Raw genomic sequence first — 20,660 nt, 5'->3', positions numbered from 1 at the left:
TGGACATATGAATGCAGGGGTAAATCCGGACCTATTAAGCACTTTTCTTATTATTTCTGAAAGTGGAGCGTGATAATTAGTTTGGTAGAAATCCTATAGCGGGGTGGAGGTAAGGCTCTCAATAGTTGAGCCAAATTAATTTCTTCTGTCACCTTGAGCATGCGTTCCTCTTAATAGGTTTAATCTATTTCACGGTGATTAACTTTTATTTTTATTTTACCACTTGACTGTGATACCTTCCTTTTTTTTTTTTTTTTCCCGCGGATTGCACTTTGCGGCTAAATGGTGTCTTCGTACGGACACACGATATAGACGCATGGCGTCATTACCGCTTGGCTCCCGACTCGCCGTGATCTGAGGGATGGCAATGGGCCGTTTTCCCAGGGGTCCTTGCAGCTGCAGCACAGTTGTCATGTGATCCAAGCGTCTGGCCCGATGGCCAATTTCTTCTTTTTTTTTTTCTCTCTCTCTCTCTCTCTCTCTCTCAGCAGTCACTCCAAGTCTTTTTTGTGCTAAAAGTTAACAATCATTCCTGATGTTAAATCCATCAGAAAACCTCCATGTGCCACGAGGTTGCTTTAATAATCTCCCCTGTGTGCATGCGTGTGCGTGTGAGTGAGTAGAGGTTAGGGTGGGCCATGGGAAAGTGGAATACCTGAGAGGATTAGAACAATCCCAAGGACACGTTGTGTGGGACTCCAATCAAAAAGTCATTCCGCATGAATTCGGTTGTGTTTTGTGGCAGCTCAGATACCTGTCATTTCACACAATCTCATATTTTGCCTTCATAGCTGCTGTTTGCGTGTGTGTGTGTTTGTATCTCCGTATGCATGCTTTATATTTTGCTGGAATCGCGCACATTTTCCTTTCTGGTTTCAACTTACACTGGTAAATTACACCCAGTCACTGAAATTACATCCTATAGACTGTGAGTGTGTGTGCGTGCGTGCGTGCGTGTGTGTGTTTCCCCTCATTGCTGACATCATCTCACAGAGCTGTACTCCACGTCAGCTTTGATTAGTCTGAATGAAGTCCAACTGTTTTTGTGTTTTCGTCATTTAGGGGAAGAAAAATGGAAATGCAGCTGTTTTCGTGTGTGTGTGTGTGTGTGTGGATGAGTGATTGTGTTGGCGGGAATGGCTGCGTTGTGTGCACTGTTGAGTGCGTAAGAGTGGTTGTCAACCGGCAATGCTTGCGTCTGTTTTAAAGTAAGGGAAGCTTGATGGGACAAAAGTCCCAAAAAAGGAGGCTGTAGTTTGCCAATTAGTGCACCACAAATGTCAGTTATGGTTGGCCTGAGATCTTAACAAATAGTTGCAACACTGTGTATATGTCTACTGTGGTCGGTTGGAAACAATCCCCATCTGGGAAGAGTTGCTTTCTTCAATATTCCTTCTGGTACCTGCCGTATTTTTCTAAGTCCTGTCTTTTGGTCGACTTTTTTTTTTTTTCTGCATTTTGGAAATGTAAACACTTCTAAAATACATCCAGATGTTACCAGATGTGCCGCGCCACCACAAACACTGGGCAGGGAGTGTGTATGCGTGCGTGTGCGTGTGTGTGTTGTGTGACTTTTTGCCCAGCCATTCACTTCTATGCCGACAAAATGATTGCCTGATTTTTGTCACACATCTTTGCTTTTCAAATAGTTTGTGTGCAGGCTGGTTAAATTAAATACGCTTTTAAGTGCAGGAGAGGCGGCGGGTGACAAAGACAGCCATTTCGCCCAAAATATTGACCCTCATGGCTGCTCAATTATCTCTTTATCCGACACACACACACACACGCGCGCTGGCATATGCTGTACATGCACGCAAACATTAACGAAGCAAGGCAGACATTTTGTGTGGCAAAGCTCCATTTGGATTTGTCACTACAAGAGGTTGGAGTGAGTTCAAGCGCTTTGTGTAGGCGAGGTTGAGAAGGCTGTAATTGTGGGGTAAATGCTCTAAGTGATTGTTTACCACGTGTCCACACACAAACACACACACACAAAATAATATCATAACCATAATTAGGCTCCATTTCACTCACATGCTCCTGTACACACACACACACACAGGTTTCAACCTTCACATTTTTCAGCTGTCAGGCCACTGTGCATGCGTGTACCGTGAGTGTGTGTGTGTGTGCGCACAAAAGTGTATTTGTTAATGTGCGATGGTCATGTTGAAATCTTGCTCCTGGGGGAATAATTACGGATGAGGTTTTCTGGCTGTTTTTTCTCATTAGTGTGAACGTGGTGAGAAATTGTGGAACTTCAGCTGGCATGGGTGTACACACACACACACACACACACACAGAGGCACACATGCGCGCACACGCACAAAAGAGCGGCGTGCAAGGGCTGCAGCTGATGCTGCGATTTTGTACCAGATATACATGGCGCACTTCCCTCACCGCAAGTTTATTTTGTCCTGTGTGTGTGCGTGTGTGTGAGCAACATCTGGTCCCTTCTTCAATTCAAACGTCACCTTGTTTGTTTGGCTTCACCCTTACAAACACACCATTAGGGCTGCCCTGTGCACTGCCGACTATTCCTGGCCTCGGCCTTAGTTTAGCTCAGGCCTGCTGCCTGACTCACTGGAGGTCCCTGCAGGCAAACCTCAGTCCTACCAGAACGGAGCAAGAACCGAACCACAGCGCGCCGCCCAACCACCACAATGTAACCCTAGCCTGTACTTGAAGCTCCTCTGTCAGATAGTCTTTCTGTATGTGTGTGTCCTACGGCACCTCTGATCTGAGAAGTCCACCTTGTCTGCTTACAGACAGACAAGTAGGCCAAGTTTATGAAAGCGAGAGTCATGAAGAAAAGAAGGCAAGCGCTGGTTGGAAGAGAGTAGAAAGAAAACAAGAAAGGTGGTGAGGACAAAAGCCGTATTGTATCATTGCAATGACTTTTGAGTTGAAAGGCTGAAATGTCCTCCCGAGAGTTCGCTCATAAAGCCTGGAGGACGGGCTTGGCAGCTGAGGCCAAAGCCAGACAGTTCTGGCGGTCCAGCGCAGAGAGATTCCAGTAAGAGGAGATGTAAAAATCAATTTGCAGTGAAGAAGGTAAACAATCGGAAATGACAAACGCGTCGGTTCTTTCCATTGCTCGTTTTTTTTTTTTTTTTCTTCTGCTCTCGCTACTTTCACGGTTATTAAATAAGACAAATGCAAAGGCGAAGCGAGTGACTAATCAGGGGTGTTGTGGTTAAAGATCCCATCTGGAGCTTTACCCCTTTAAATACCTGAACCAGATTTTCAACCACCATGCACGCGTCTTAAAACGTGTGGGAAAATGATTTTTGAAAAATAAAATTGGTATAAAAATTGAAGGATGCAAATAGAAACTTAGACTTAGTGCACAAATGGAAAAAAAAACTTTGTGGTATTTTAGAAGAGAAATTCTAATTTGACACTGGCACATAAATCTAAAAAAAAAAAATCATTTGTTTTGACCTCAGTCTACGCCTTGGACTTGATCTTCAATAAACCACCGCGTCCGAAGAAAAATAACTAACCAGAGGCAAAGGGTGTGACTTAAAAGGTGTTCAATCATCGCACACCCCTGTAGCCTGGAATAATTAGAACCTCAAACCGATAATATGATTGTTAAAGTAAGGCTTCCTTAGTAAAAAGGTGCTTTTCCTTGTTAGCTTAGCTTATCTTATTTTCGCGGAAGGCTGTGGGAGTTTTTACAACAACGAGCAACACAAAAGTCACTCGACTTTTCTGTGAGTGGTTGTTTCCTTGGACATGGCGGTTTCCAATATATCAAATTCAAAGCAATTAGAAACAACTCATTTAACTTGAAATACAAAATAACAAAAGTCATTTTTGTTTCACTTGAAAACTGCATTCTCCTTCTTTAAGTAGCGTTTAGCTAAGATTAATTAATTAACTTTTAGCAAACCTTAGTATTTTTGCGGACTGCTCATATGTTTCGTTGCTTGATGCAAAACTGCTTTCTTCTATGTTCTTATTCAACTTTCTAACCATAATTGTCAAAAAAAAAATTGTTGCTCAACATCCAACACTGTGGTGGAAGGCCCTCAGTGTTTTTGACAAACGCAAATGAGGAAGCGTCGGCGGCCCGTAGAGGCTGAGGTCAATACAATTGTGTGGATGGAGAAACAATGGAGGGATGACTGTGAAAGAGATTGAAAAGAGAAGAGGGAAGCGAGTCCTAGGGGCCTGTTTGGTGGTTAGGGGCCATTGGGGGCCCCAGCAGAGACCTCCATTAGTGGAACGATCTAACCCTAGGGGAGCCAGTGCAGCAGCGGGCCTTGGTGGCGAGGGCCGTCTGTTTAGCAGCAGTTTGTCCGCATTGCTCATAACATCGATCGAGTGCGGAGAGCTGAAGCTGCAGGAAAGCTCTTTGCCGCTGAATAGGCCGAGCAGCAGCGTATCGATGAAGTAGAGTGGAGCGCTTCCGAGCCTTTGGTCATTTGGCGAAGACGGACATGTCTTATTCAATACGTACGCCACATGGCTGCCTCGAGGTATGTTGAAGATTTGGCTGTATATGAACACAGTTATGTGTGTGTAATGATTTGTGTCTTACACACTCTAATCCTCTTTACGTCCTCCTCCTGCGTGTCAGATGAACAGATCTGCTTTGACTGGCTGGGAACAATATGAAAGAGAAAAAGTGAGGAAACAAACATGTTTCCCAGGCTCACATTATCCCTCCTTCAGTGATCTTGAGATCTGCTCTCTTGGCCTCCAACTTCCCATTTTGCGCTCTCTGAAGTCACATTCCATAAAATCACCTACAGCTTCGAATGGTGGTAATGAGAGATTCTATTCCATTTGAAGACTATAATGCTGGTTTATACTGTACCGAACAGCATTGGGGCGCTCCCAATGCCCAAATTATGCCCCTAGTGGCAGCATCGTGGGTGACATACTTTCGGCATGTGTCTTTTCACGCTTGGCTTCTTGCAGGGAAGTCCAGACCTATTAACCTGCCAATGCCTGCGAGTGCATAGTGACCACATGACCCAAGCACAAATGTTGGAGCCGGCCAAAATTTTTCAGCTGTGCAATTTGGGGGGGTTGGCGCATAGGACCACACGCTTTATAACCAGATGATGACGAAAATACCATTTAAAATATAGATAAAATACTTGCATATGTGTTAAACGAATCATTGAATATAGTTAATGTTTCATAAATTAAATTAAAAATAATATTTCTCAATTCATGTATAAAAGAGCATCCCAACAACAAAGGGTTTCAAGTATCTATTTTTTTTTTCCCAAATCATTCAAGGACAGCAAAAAAACTGCCGGACAGCGAGCCAAAATTCGGCGCAATAACTCATTTTTTTCCACAAATAATATCTCGCACAAAATGTAAATAATATTCAGGTGCGATGTTTGTCCTGCCTATCATTCCAAAGCCGTCAAAAATGATTAAGCCTCCTCACGTTATAGAATAGGGCAGTTTAAAACACTGTTAGGACAACTAAGACACCTGCCATCTAGTGGTCATTGGTTGTATTACAACTTATAACTGCAGTCAAGACCTCCACATACTTGTGATTCGGCACCTTTTTAGATGCTGTTGTTGGCACATTTATATATATATATATATATATATATATGTTTATATATATATATATATATATATACATACACATATATACTTATTTCATTTCCCTTTCGTTATATTTTCATGCATGTGTTTGAGCTGCGCTCGAGCATGTATGTGCTCTGCGGTTGTTATCGCGTGTCGAGCATCACACACCGACAAACAAACCTGTTTGAAGTTTTTGTACAGGAAAGCGTCAATTCTTAATGGCATAATGACACGCTAAGCGACTCGCAGCCAACCACGCACAATAGGCACACATACACATCTCTCCACTTTCATGTCGCGTTCGGCTTGACGTGCTCCCCGCATCAATTTGATGGACACGTATCCAGCAAGTGCTGTAATGCGGCTCCGGACCAGATTCCCTAATAAGACAAGAATGTTGTCCGTGGCATCCAGAGTTTTCCACTGGAATCATCCATTCATCCAGCCCGTTTCCTGCCCCAGGGTCTTCCTCTCGGCCCGGGCAGGCGAGGAGAGGGAACCCTCTGTCTCCCGCTCTTCCCGCTCATCCCGCTCGTCCACAATCACCCCCCCTCCCCCTTTTTTGCTGGCCACATCCTTTTTCATCACTTTTCCTTTCCTCTCGCTCTGTTCGGGTCACTTCTGGTGGTCGACTTGAGTCTTGTCTTTGCTGGGTTTTGCTCGTCTGGCTCTGAAGCTGACACAGGCACATGACTCAGTGTGAGTCACCGCTATTCACAGGCTTATTGCTGAGGAAATGCTGCTGAATAGGAAGAGAAATGTCTTTCTCAGACTGGTACCGGAAAGCACACTCATACACACTGTACAACTGAACAAATACTCAAACTCGCCAAATTAGACTAACTTTAAATAAAGTTTTAAAAAAAAAAATAATAATAAATTACTTTAACCTTGAAATGTCCCCTCGCCCAGGCACAAGCTGCCTTTTTTTTTTTTTTTTTTTTCATCTGTTAAATGTTTGAGTGTTTGATAGTTTGAGGTCTATAGCAGAACCCGCCCGGGAATTAATGTCATTCATATGCCCCGCGGAAATTACTTTTGAAATGCATATAATCTAAAACATGCAAATGAGGCTGACTTTGTGCACCCTGTTTAATATGAATTATCATTTTCTGAATACCTATTATTACGGCGTACATTTCTCCAATTATATTGTTCCTTTTTGTCACTTTTGGATATTGACGCACATGTGCACATCAGGAACACCGAAAGCATGCACATGCCTGGTCACTTGGCCACACACACACACACGCACACACACATAGGCAGGAGGATGTCTTTGTGAGTGCTGTATTTTAATGAAGAGTAATAAGGATGGTAATGACCCAGGCCACTTCTGCCTCGCTCTATCAGTATCTTTTTTTACTTTCCCTTATACGGCTCTATCTATTCTTGTATGAAGTCTCTCATTGAAAAGTCCCCCCCCCTCAAAAAAAAATAATATAATATTGTTTGCAGATTCTGCACAAATGTACCAATCAAAAGTCCTTAAACAGCACATGAAAATAACAAGGCAGGAAGTACAAGTGTTGCTCATCAAATTTTCATAAAGGAGCTGAAATATTGATGTGTTTTAAAAGTGAGCAGTGCATGTTTAGTTTGTCGCTTCCTCTTCTGTTCTGGTGATAGAGCACTTATTAATGTCCTTGTCTGAGACGCTGACTTTATTTTTTTGTCTTCAATTGAATGGAAGGCATCCCTTTTTCAAACGAATTACTCTATTAATTTATTTATACTGTGCCATAAATTATTCTATTAATATTAGTATGTTTCAAATTAGTGCGACGACTCTCAATGTCCCTTCTACTTTTATTAATTAGGATGCTTGTCACTATATAACAAAGATTTTTCTTTTTCGTTCGGTGATAAATTATAAAGAAGTCATTTTTTAATGCAATGAGAAACGGCTGAGAAATTATTCATGTTATAATATAATGCAGTATAATATGTGCAATGTGAGACAAAATAAAAGTGTGATGAAAAGAGAAAGAGGGGCGTAAAACTAACAGTTCTATTGAGTCGTCTTTGCTTGGTGTTGATTTTTTTTTTTTTTTTTTTTACTTTACATGCTTGTCTGTAGGTGTTATTTGTGCACACTGTGGGATATCATCTTGTTTTAGTACTTTTGGATAGCATGTAAATTAATTACCTCAGCTTGGACCAAGTTCAAAAGTACTGAAATTCAATTAATTTGAAAAGTGGACATGCTATCATTTCCTCCCCATGTCTCCTTTTAACGTCTGGCCTGTTTTTACTGTGCTCTTATTCAATTATATTTGATTAAACTTGCTCTGATCCAATCTATTAATTAACTCAGAAATGCAAAGTGCCCCGACTTGAAAGCCCGCGTATAATATTATATTATGTCCACTTTGATATTTATTTATTTATATACACCGCACTGTTTTAAATCCTTTGTAACACTTTACGACTGCCGTCGCCCGTTCCCAGGTAATATTAAATCTACTCATCGTCCTTGTAATGCAAATTCTGATCATAAATTGTGACACCTAAAGGCAGGGAATGTAGCACTTTGGCAAATAAAGTTCCTCTTTTTATCGCTTCCTCAATTTAGTGCTTTCACGGAGGGGAATATACATTTTTATACCTAATTTAAGTGAGCCTTTGTTCTGCTGGATTCATCGCGCAAGTAGGATTATTTTTGTAAGTTTTGCAAACTAAAAGACAAAAGACATTAGATCAAGAACTTTCTAAGCAAGCATGGTAAAAATGAAATTAAAAAAAATGAAATAAAAAAATGAATATTACCATTCAAGGATGCACCAAAACTGTTGAACAAGAAACTAACATTAAGCGCAATAACTCATTTTTTTGGAGCGAAAATAAAACCACTCCAAATTTTAATCTTATTGAGGTACTGTGTTTGTCCTGCAAATCTTTCTAAATCTGCAAAAAAATTATTAGGCCAACTCATGTAACTTAGACATGTCTGACATCTACTGGTGATCAGTGGTTTTACAACTAAAACTAGAGTTGACTTCTGCATGTTCAGTTTGACACCTGCAAATTACATTTTTCACGCAAAAAGTATAAAAAATAATTATCGACAGTTTGTGAAAGAATAACTACATAAAATCAAAAATATTCCGCCCACCCTTAAAAAAATCTTTTGTATTAATCAAGGGGCCACTCAGAGAGGGCCGCCAGTTGCTCATCTCTGAGCTAGTGGCGACATGCTGGCGGCAGCCAAATTGTGCAATCCATGTTGTCGCAATTATTTCAAGTCATGATGTCATGTCAATTTTGTATAAAGCGCAATCGACAAAATTTTTACCGATTAATCAATCAATTATATTAGCCATGCCTCGTCCCGGTTCAGAGACTCAAACAGCTCGCTCATCATTTCATTCCACCGTTTCAATTTATATTCCTGAGCGACACAGTTTCATCAGAATTTCTCTTCCTCAGCCAACAGACCCCCCCCCCCCCCCCCCCCCCCACCTTGCTTCCCATCCGTCACAGTTGAAGGTCATCCTAATAAAGCGCTCTCTCAGGACACGGCTGCTAATTGCTCAGCTGCTTTCACATCCAAATAAAGGCACACAGTCTTTTTCTCAGCCCTTCATTCCTCCACCGCCTCACCTTTCTTCCGCCACGCTGAGCATGAACCTGACCTCCATTTACCTCTCTGGACAGAGGGGCGAGATGAAGGGGAACTTTCTTTTATGTTTTTCCCATTTTCATCCTCACGATCACTTGCACGTGAACTTTACCTCTTTTGGAATGCACAACCCGTGATTTTTTTTTTTAGACTCGGATAACTGAGGTGTGCATGAAGTCCGCTCCTTCTACAAATATTTGTGTGTACCTTTGTGTCTGTATTCACTGTTTTCAACCGACAGTGGCCGGCAAGCTGGTAAATCACTTACTGCTCTCTGAAGGAAGGGCCCAAGAGTGTATGTTTGCCCCGGTCACACAAACATACACACACACGCCGAGCGATCTCATGGGTGCGGAATGCTCTGTATGTTTACCTATGGCTCCAGAACCTACCTGACCGAGAGAGGCTAATCTTTATGGGCTCTGTAAACAGGGACTTTGTCTTCACAAAAATACACCACGCAGACATGTACGCACATATGCGATCGTTCACACAAAAGCACAGATAAAAACCGGGGTCTGATTCGTTTCTTATGATACTTTCTCGCATCTTCACGACGACGACAACTGAGGTCAGACTAAAGTCCAGGTTAGCTTTTCCCGTATCTGACGATGCTCTTTGTAGCCAGCCAGTCGCTTGCAGACATTGGCCCGCATGTGACGGGACAACGTGTGAGATAATAGCGCTCACCTGTTAGCACTGGAGCAGGGCCAGGGCAACCGCAGACATCCAGCCCGAGCTGATCACTGTTAACCAACCTGTTAGCGCTGGCAGGCAGCCAGAGTGGCCCGGAGCACCGCCGTTAGCCTGTTAGCTTTAGCGCGCGTTTGAAGTTTACCTGCCTCAAGCGTTCAGAATTTGTGTTCGGGACCAGCTGCAGAGGTGGAAACCGATGATATGGAGTTTGTACGCTTGAGAGAGTCTGTTATTGCTTCCTTCATCACTGCTCATATTAAAACTAATAATCTGCTCGGCAATGTCATGCCAGATATTCTTCCTGTCCCCTGGTTCCCAATAGTTTGTGTTCTTTCTTAAGTTAGATTTAAAATTACATTATAAGTGAAAAAAGCTGGACATCTCTTGAAGTGCTTCGTTTTGTGTAAAAAGTAAATCGCAGTAGTGTAAGGCACTAAACTGTAATTGTATGTTTTCCACGTCGTATACTGTATCGACATTATTGAAATAGTCAAATGTCTTTACATAGCAGGATACAAAGTACCGGAGGTCCGTTTTGAGCCCTGAAACTAGGATTAAACACACCCGCTTTGTTTCTGTGAAGCTGCTTTTACAATCATGCAAATGTCCTCAGAAATCTTTTGAGTCAACAAGTTCAATGTTTGCTCTCTCTTTCTTGTTGCGAATGTCACATGTGATATCAGTGGAGGACTAAGAGACCAGACTTGATTGGTTGGTTTGTTCTGGCGATTGAGGTGTGAGCAAATGCCTGGAGGAGGGGGGGGGGGCAGGTGTCATGGTTTATTTAGCTGAGCTGGTGTGAGACTATGGGTGTGTAAAATGTCTCTAAACGATGAGTCGTCTATGTGGAGTTCATGACCTTGCATAGCGCAGGAAAGCACAGAGTTGGGATCCTGAATGTCTTTTTTTTTTTTTTTTAAGAAGCTGTAGTGGACACTGCCAGCGAGCAGGATACAATAAAGACGCACCTGTCAGGTTTGCGGAAGAAAAAACAAAACTCCTCCAATTTTGCACATTTCTTGTCATACTTGCTCAGAAATATGGGTTGAACAATGACAGATCACAGACGTAACCTATATGGATTCTATTTCAGGGGGAGAACTTTAATGTTTTCCAGGGTTGAACCTGCCACTAGTTACCGGGCGCAACCGCAGGCACGGAAAGACAAATGATTCAAGAGTCAGATGAAAGTAGATTGGATGGAGTGCACATACTGGTACAGACATCCCCCCCCCCCCCTTTACCTCCTCCTCTCTCCCTCCCACACTTATTCCCTCACTTCTTTGCCTAATAAGCAGCGTTCCTGTGAGCTGATGCAAGGCGGAGGAAACAGAACAGGCGTTCTGGGACCGCTGGAAATATTCCCACATGAGGCATAACATGATAAAGACTTATTATCTCACTAAGCTGCTGTAAACACAGATGCGCACATAAATACACACTTTGTACACAACTCTCGGAGTTGCGCGCTTGCTCGCCGCCTCTCACAACAAACGCACACTCGGAGTGAACTTGGTTTAGGAGTGGTGATGAGCGCTGACCAGGAGGAATCTGACAGAACCGATCCCGCTAACAAAGCCACTGAGTGAAGCCGCTCGTTGGGCATTGAAGTTGTTTGAACTCCCCCCGCCTCCCCTCCTCAAATAAATCAGTGGGAAGGAACAGTCAAGAGTGTGGCTGATTATGAGGGCAATCTTTTCGGGAACATCTGAACAAGCTACATGTCAAAACAGGACTGGTCCGTGCTCATCAATCATAGCCGTGGCATACATATACACATAAGCAACGTGGCTGTGAGCAAATCTATTACAGTACAAAAGGTAAGTGTCGTCAGGAACATGTTGAGTCCCATTTTCTGCCTCCTCGATCCCAATTAGACAGCTCTCTCCTCCCCCCCCCCTTTTCTCTATCTCTATGATCAGCCTTGCCTCATCCTTCCATCCCTCTCGCTGCGTCCCCTCGGGCTGCGGTGGGAATGTCTCTTCCGCACACCCTCTCAGGTCAGAGGTTCAGCTCGAGGGGGTCGGCTCTTGTAGCGCGATGAAGGAAAACGGCGCACAGACAGAGAGCGCTCGGCGCGTCGAGGCAGGCCTTTTTCACGAGCCGCTCCTAGTCGCTGCCAGAAACACTTTAACCTCGAGCTATGTGTGTGTCTGTGTGTGTGTGCGCGCATCATAGGACTAATCAAAGACTTCAGGCCAGATTTATGCCCCTGCCTTTTCGCCGACCTCCATTACACCAGCTTATATACACCCATTAACAGGATATGACAGAGTACACACCCTTCGGAGCGGCAGAGCACATTGACTGTGTGTGTGTGTGTGTGTGTGTGTGAAAGACAGGTTATGTGCTCACTTCCCCATTAGGTCCCTGTCCACCTGCGAGCTCGATCTCCACAGCATATTGCTAATAAGGTCAATGAGGAAGCGTTTGCCGCAGATGGGCGTACAGTACATTACAGCACAGTGTGGGCCCGATAGGCGGCCGGGTGATTCATGCTCAGTGAGACGTGTGATGACGCCAAGAGTTTGCAGCGCGCTGCAAAGTCAGTGGATCTGTTGATCACTCAGCACTATGCACGGCTTCGTAATATTACCTCGGGGAGTAGTTTGACCTCGCAGGGGTCCGAGTGGAGGAGGGAGAGATGGTTGTGTAGAGGAGTGAGGTTGGAGATTAAGTGACTAGCTTTAAATGTCACAATAACGCTCGACTTCTTAGTGTTAACCTCCCGGGCGGATGGGTGCCAAGAGTGAGGGGGGGGAGGGGGGGGGGGACGTACTGCAGGCTTGATTTATGCTTTTCAAGTGACTGCTTATTACGGAAGAATTCTTGACCGCCGAACTGTTCGCACCTTGTATTTCTTAACCGCGACATTACTGGAGTGCATTTCTGAACATTTTTACTTCAGTAACTGTTATTTTAATTATATATATATATATATATATATATATATATATATATATATAATAAACATCAAAAATACAGTTAGGGACAAATAAAGACATCAATTAACTGTTGACCAGTGTATTCTTTTTATTTTATAGATTTGTCTGATGTGGAAATTACTTGATCTGATTGAGCAGATACTGTGTTTTGTAAAATCGATGATCAGTTATAATGTCATATATATTTTTTCTCAATATACAAAAAAGAAAAGAAATGCTGCATTATTCTCAAAAGGTTTAAATCCACAGTACTGAGTGAAAACAGCATAAATAAGGTCAGATAACATCTGTAAACCAAAATAGTTATACTATTAGTTATGGTCGAAGCAGAGTGGATGAACAGCTGGAATAGTGACAGCAAATTGAAATTGCAATATCATTTGACACACGTAGCTGGCATTGATCAGTTTCTATAAAACCGTGACTGGTGACTTCATCTTGTGGTTGCACAATCTGTCTGTAATCGAGCCTTCAATTTGGAGATTTTTCCTCAACAGATGTTGTAGCTGTTAAGCAGCATTAATATCACCACAAAGCTCTACTGAGCTGTTTCCAGGCTCAAAATGAGTTTTAACTATTTATCAAAAAAAAAAAAAACACAGTTGTCATTTATTCTGGTGGTGAGTTTGGAGTTGCTGCCTTGTTTGATATAATGACATCCCAGTACTGCCGTCTATCAGCAAATCCTTTTTTTCAGATGTGACGTGTAAGTCAAATCTGTATTCAGGATGTGAATAATATGCACCAGAACCGCAATGAAGCAAACGCAGAAAAAACGTTTTCTGTGAACTTCACAATGGTTTGACCCTTTTAACTTGCATCTTTTCCACCTGCACAATAACATGTTGAGGCCTCCGTCCCCCAGCAAGCATCTGGCAACATCCCATTAATGCGGCCGCAAGTGTTCTATCCCAACCTCACCTGCTGTCACACTTTCGCATTGAAAATGTGAACACACACACACACACACATTGCCTCGGAGGCAAAGAAAAGTTGGAATCTCTGATGAAATGTCTTTTTATTATTTCCGCAGACGGCACAAGTTGTGCTGTTCTGAAAGCCGCACACACGCGCACGCACACGCACAGTCCCACAGAGCTCATGGATAGTACGTCTCTATGGCATTTTGTGTACCCACTTGGTTGCAGAAACGAGCGCATCAGAAGTTTCCATCCCAGACACGACTGCCGTGTGTTAATTTCTAAAAGTGCGTAAGGCAGAAAGGCGAGCTTGAGCTTGTCATTAGGAGTTCACAGCCTGCGTGCTTGCATGAAGGTTTGTTTTGTTTTGTATTAGCCGCATTCTGTGAGCTATACGAGCGCTCTTGCGTGTGTACGCGCGCGTGTGCGTCTCCGCACGCCCACGCTCGCGCTCCCTAACGATGGCAAATGTGCCTGTGTGTTTGCAAGGCGTTGTTTCTCAAAAAAAAAACAACAACACATCCAGGAACGGCGCGTTTTGTCGAGTTTTGTGGAAGGAGGGCGCTCTAATTAGAGAGTCCCTATGAAGGTGCTTCAAACGAGCGTTGTCAAAGACCAACCTGCTCGTGGCTTGCGCACAGCGCACACATGCCACCTCTGATTATTGGAGAAATGCGTGTTTTATTTAACTATATCGCTGGGTATTAGCAGCCTTGTCAGTTTAGATTTGCTGCCTGTCTGATCCTAATCCGTGCGTACGCTCCCAGACGCACACATCTACATGCAGACAAAAAGTCTGCTTCAGGTGTTGCTTTGTGGCCACTTGTGCGTGGGTGGTGCATGACCCAAAGCCCCCCCTGCCCCCCCTTTTTTTTTTTCCTTCGTCACAAAATGCACGCGCACGCACATGAGCGCACACAATTCTCTTGTCTATCTCGTCATATGTTTGCTTTAGCTTCCAGACTTGTTTACCCTCTCAGATAGGAGTAGGATTTCTGTTTAAAAACTTTTTGTTTAACCCGTGTTGTCCTCTCTCGACCCCTCACCCCATCCCATCCTGTCCTGTCTGCCCACCCTCAGGTGCCAGTGATGATGGTGGAATCAGCCTCTGAGACCATTCGAACGACACCGTCCAGCCAGAACGGAGTCAGCAGCCTCAGCAGCCAATCAGACGGAGGAGGAGGGAGAGAGGGCGGGTCCAACGGAGACACAAATGGAGAGATCAGCCCGGTGGATCTACTGCACCTGCAGCAGCAACAGGTGTGTGCGCGCGTAAGTGTGCATTAACCTATGCATCTGTCTTATTATCGAGTTGAAGGACGTCCCACTTTTGCGACGTATGTACAGTATGTTGTGTAGAACAGCATGTACACACCAAGCTGTTACATAAAGTACACACTCGGCAACTTTGACAGACTGTCATGTCTGTCCTTTAATCAGCTCGTGCCGTTCATTGATCATTACGCAAACGTTTTCCACCGAAGACATATTCCCGAGCCCAAATTTGGTTAAAAGGAGCCATTTTTTTTTTTTCCCCCCAGCGTTGAGAATCTCCCCGTGCAATCCAAACACACACGCGCACAATAGTCGCGTGTGTCAGCGTTCTGTGTTCATTTGTTTTATTTTGTCCCTCATGCATGAAGTGTTTGTCAGTGTTTGTGTGTATGACACATCCGCATGAAGCGTCTCCAGTTAGGTTGTTTATTTTGCCTCCAGTGCGTCAGACTCCACTCATCGCACCCCCCCCCCCCGCCCATTATATACAACACACACACACGTACACACATAAACCAAGTTAAATGGTTGAAAGTCCCTGCAGAGGTGGGTGGTACATTTACCCCATTAAATTTACTTAAGTCATATTTTAATATTATATTTAATACGCTACATTGAACTTGTCCAATTCCATCATACTTTCCGCTCACTTTTTCAATTTTGAAGAATTTTATTATTGCAATATTTTGCTAAGAGAGACTCTCTTGACATGACTCTTGTTTCACCAATCCGATGGAATCCCTTCTGAAATGTTCCTCCATATGGCCAATCAGGAAGTCACATGACCATACACATACAGTCTTTGCGGCTTCAGGTAGAAGGAAAGTTGTCAAGATGAGTAATTTTCATAAAAACGACCAAGGGAAGAATGGTTAAATAATCACCGCTTGGTGAGGTGATTATTCTGTTTCATGAGATTACACAAAAGTTTAAGACTACGGTAGTATTATAGATTTAATTGTTTGTATATTTTTGGCTTTTTAAATTTGTGATGCACAATCCTGTGGTATGGAATCACCCTAATTATTTTGATGCAGTTTTTTTTTTTATTTTGTATTTATTTTTTTTACAAACACTCAGGGCCTTTCACTTCCGTTTTTGCCCCCTCCCCTGACTGCATCCTCACCCTGCTTCCTCAGCAACCTTCAGCCAAGGACACACACACACACACACACACACACACCGACACACACACAGTTCTGCACTAATGCACGTACATAAACACCCAACCTGTAGCGCACACAAAGCGAGTCTTTCTTCTCTCGGACCGGTCTTTGCTCTCGATGTTTTTGCACCTGTGTGTGTGTGTATGCTGGTATTTCCTCTCTTGAGCGAGTTACCAACCACAAACATGCCTCCTTCTCGCTTTCCATCTTTTTCTCTTCCTCTCACTCACTTTTTTTTTTTTTTTTGCTTCAGTCCACGGTAAACTGTGAAAGACAAACGCAACCTTTCCCCCAGATTTTAACCCCACCTAAAAAGAGTGACGGAGCCACATATTAGTAGGTTACCATAAATAGTTGTTTGAACCTAGTGACTAATTAGTGTTGCAGTTTTACAACCGATAGCATTTTGATATGACTTTTTCATTACAACTAGGAAGCAATTGACTTTATAAATTTGCCAATCCAACAACGTAACATCAAAATATAAAACCATGCCCGACAAAACAGTACAAATCTTTTGGTCTATTTGGTTACAGACACACAAATTACTTTGCGATATAGAACTCCTGACTGCACTACACATGGTTATAATAATTTGAGGATTTTTCATTGAAGCTTTTTCTTATTTAATTTTGAGTTTTAGTCTGTGTTTTTTTTAATTATTATTTTACATCATTTTAATTTGTTTTTAGAGCAAGTTTGTTAGTTTTTATCAGTTATTTTTTCTGAAATGCTTCATCTCAGTTTATTAGTTTTAGAATTAGTTTAGGTTTTGTTAACGTATGGAACAAATCAATTAAAGTGAGCGACAATTCTCAAACAACTGTGTTGATATCATGTATAATGGTAACTGACAAAGATGAATACAAAGGTCATTTTAACTCTAATACTAGGTAGTTTTAAAACTAAAATATAGTTTCAGTTAATTTTTTATTTTTTTTTATTTTAAACTTTTGTATTTTTAATAATTTATTTCATTAAACTAAATTTAATTGTAGTTATTTCATTTTAGTTATTTCTAGTTAACTACAATAACCTTGCCTGGGAGACACTCTCATCTTTCCCTTGGCAACCTGGAAGAAATTACATTAATGGCCTGTTATGTCATGCCCATCTGTATGTAGGCCGTAATATTAGGTAGAGTCTACTGTCCGTGCACATTATGAGATCCAACAAAAACTGTCAAAAGTTGTTTTTAAATGTCAGTCAGAGTTGGCTTGTGCAGGTGTACCCAACGCTGCGTCCGGTGAGTGTTAAGGGTGGCACGGAGAGAGGTCAAAGAGATTGCTGAAACAGCCGCAGGGAGGGAAGGCGGTGGTCACTGGTGGGGCTGAAGAGAAGGAATAGAGGGATGAGGGAGGAGTGTAGCGCTGAGACGTGTCAGAAAAAGGGCGCCTGGGCCCCCCTGTGGAATGTGGCCTGTCTGCCTCCCCAGAAAGAACAGAGCAGTGGAGAGAAAGGGAAGAGGGGGGCGAAAAACCAGTTCTGCCCCATCATGTAGGGGAGAGGGAGGAGGGAGGCCGCGAGAACAAAGAGCGCCGTTACAGAGCCAGGGTAAGGAGAGGTGGAGAAGTGGGAGTGTGTTGCACTTTGTTGAGGTGCACGGGTGTAGACATGCGATGATGCATAGCCAACGAGAAATGTAAGCAGGATAAATCCTCGCATACCTCGAAACGGTATGTGTGTTCTGACGAGAACCAGGTGTCTTCACTGCTTTCCTTTTCCTTACATCTCTCACCCCCCCCCTCCCTTTTTTGTAGTAAACTACTACGTCGCTGTCTCCTCTTTTTCCCTCACCATCAATTAATGGCTTCTGGTGTTCCAGCCGCCACAGTAGTAGTAGCAGCTGGCGTTGACAGCAAAAGAGGGGAGAGGAAGGAGAGAGAAATGGCGACAAAAAGGTGCCGTTTCCTTTTAGGAGTGCCACTCATCAGTTTGGGCTTTTCCCCCTTTCGCTTGCACTCTCTCTCTGCCTTGTTCGTCGTCTGCCTTGGCCTTAAGTTACTCCTGCAGGCAAATAGAAAGTGAGAGACACATTGTAGTCTTGCTCTGCCTTCCCCAAGGCTATCAAAGGCACATTGGTTGAGGAAAAAAGCAGTTTTACAAATTGGTCCGGACCTTCTAGCCTTACTCCAATTTGTCATGTCCTATTTTTTTATGCTGTCTATCCTTGTTTTAGCCCTTCACAAATACACTCACACACCCCTTGTAATGAATGCCCTGATACCTTCAATAATTCTGAGACATCTCCATTAAGGGTCTTAAACTAACCCTGAAACAAAAATTAACCAACGTAAATCATATCTCTAAAACCACATCTTCGTTCTCACTCAGCGTGTTACTGTGCTAAAATATTACCTTAAAGCTCCCAAACTGAAATTGATCCCTATAAAGGTACATGGACAAGAATACCGACATACACACACACACACACACACACACTAAATAGAACATTCTTCATGGGGGCATTATGCATGGAATAGCCTTCACCATCACCCAAAAAATGTCTTAATGAGCCAGAACGCCAACAGAAATCTAACATTCGTGTCAGAAGACATCCAATCGCCCTTAATTGTCTTATGAAGTATGTACAATGATCACTCAGAGGCCTGGTCGCTCACTGAGTGGTGTGGCTAAACGTGAGTGAACCGGACAATCGCAAACAAATTATAGTTGCCGACTCAAATATGCACACCTGCCGATCGACCCTCATGCACATACCGACTGGCTGCCATTTTTGCCCGCGATGTTGCTGCACTTCACATTTGAATACAAGCAAACCTAGAGGCTGACGGCCGGCCACTCATGACTAGTAGGTACAGATTCCCGCTCGCTGTGTGACAGTTCAGTCACATCAGCCAGTCTGTCAGGGTGGCAATGTGTTCTCCTAGGGCCACAAACTCAAATTGTTCTATCTGGGACTAGAGGGAGACAAGCATACGCATACTTACACTTGACAATCTAACACTTATTCTGTGCTCATAATGCATTCTACAGTCTTTCACCATCTCTGGTATGTACCTCCAACTAATAATTTCCCAAAGATGAACTCACAATATCCTCCTCTAAAACCATGCCTTAATTCTCGAGCATCCCCATGAAGTTGGAAACGTGTCTTCCAAATCAAATTGGTCCCCATGTAGCCAGCTGGACAAGTACATACTGTACACTCACACAACCACACGCTCTCACACGTGCACATGGGTGATGTGAGTTAATGAAGGGTGTAATTAAGTAGCCGCAGTGATGACTGGAGATGGGGGGGAGGCTGATACATATCTCAGATCTACACAAACACTGATAATATGATAAGTGTTACAGGCGCATGTGTGAAAGCAGTGCAGAGCAGTCAGAGGACTGCCCTGCTCTGCAGCCAAAGGCATGAGCGTTACATTTTGATAAATGGAGACAAAACGACTGTGATTGGCTGGTTATGGCTGGAGGTGGGGTGCGGAGAAGACTTGCAAAGTGATGGGAGGTGAATGCTGGTCACTGGGACACTTATGTCCTGTGTGACCTCCAGCTCATCTTCTCTACAGTTCACTTTCAGGTCAGGGGTGCTCGGGAGGTGGAGGTGATGGGGTGACTGCTAAAAAGAGAGAAACATTTCCTGACAACACGTTCTGATTTCTTAGTGCAGTGGGATTTCATTTAATCACATTATGCTTGTGCATCTGCTTGAGCAGTAGAGTCCCCTCACAGAGTGTGTGTGTGTGTATGTGTGTGCGGGTAAGCGTTAGTGTGTGCAAGTTTCCCACTGTCATGCGCAGGCCACTAAATCAGCGGCAGGCCTCTCTCTGAGTGCTGTCACCTCCTAAAAGCGTCGCATTGGTCTCAGCCAGCCTGTCCTCTTTATGATTGAGGTCAGCCTAGGTCAGAGGTCACCAGAGGCCAGGCTGGGTTGCCAAGCATCACAGAACACCCACTGCTCAATGGGCCACAGTACAAAGAGCACTATAGAACACCAACTTCCTCCAAGAGTCTCCAAAGCACCAGTGACACTGTTTTTTGTTTTCTGACTTTTGCTTCTCTGAAGACATTGGAACACAGGGATGGGTAACTGGCAGGCCGCGACCACACTGATACCTAAAAAAAAAAAAATAATAATAATAAGAATAATAATTGTTTTTTTTGTTTGTTTTTTTTAAACGGCTAACAAACATTCAAATTATGATTTCCACAAAATACTGGAGGTAAATAAGTTTGGAAATAACAGAAAATGGGGAAAGAACAGTTTTTGGGGTTTTTTTTAAACAGCATTTTTGTGATAGATCTGGTTAGGAAGTGTGTGGTCCTCTTTGGGCTCTGCGCTACAATGATGAAAAACGTGTAAAGTACAAAAATATTTCTACATTTTTTGTTTGTTAAAAACAGCTTTCATTAGTTGAATAGCTGTCAATAGCATGCAAAAGTGACAAAGGTCTTTAAAAAGTCCTTTTATTATCTTTGTTTTTAAAAAAGATTGACA

The 20,660-nt window shown here is 43.1% G+C and overlaps 1 protein-coding gene across 8 annotated transcripts in view; it reads left to right on the top strand.

The window, feature by feature from the left end:
- foxp4 (forkhead box P4) overlaps positions 1–20,660 on the top strand; it is a 90,893-nt gene that overhangs the window by 16,428 nt on the left and 53,805 nt on the right. For 4 of the 8 annotated variants that reach the window (XM_088308997.1, XM_088309000.1, XM_088308999.1 and 1 more), the window contains exon 2: positions 14,832–15,023. In XM_088308997.1, coding sequence (XP_088165123.1) covers positions 14,841–15,023 — 183 coding nt within the window. In that variant the 5' untranslated portion in view covers positions 14,832–14,840. Of the gene's footprint in view, positions 1–14,831; positions 15,024–20,660 lie in introns of those variants that run through there. The other 4 variants (XM_088309001.1, XM_088309002.1, XM_088308998.1 and 1 more) reach the window with 2 other exon arrangements.

Source organism: Idiotropiscis lumnitzeri, chromosome 11 (assembly GCF_059441095.1).
Source record: "Idiotropiscis lumnitzeri isolate Australia: NSW breed Sydney's pygmy pipehorse chromosome 11, RoL_Ilum_1.0, whole genome shotgun sequence".
In the NCBI taxonomy this organism is placed as follows: domain Eukaryota; kingdom Metazoa; phylum Chordata; class Actinopteri; order Syngnathiformes; family Syngnathidae; genus Idiotropiscis; species Idiotropiscis lumnitzeri.
Note: the sequence above shows the minus strand (reverse complement) of the source record. Positions and strands in the feature narration are given on the sequence as shown.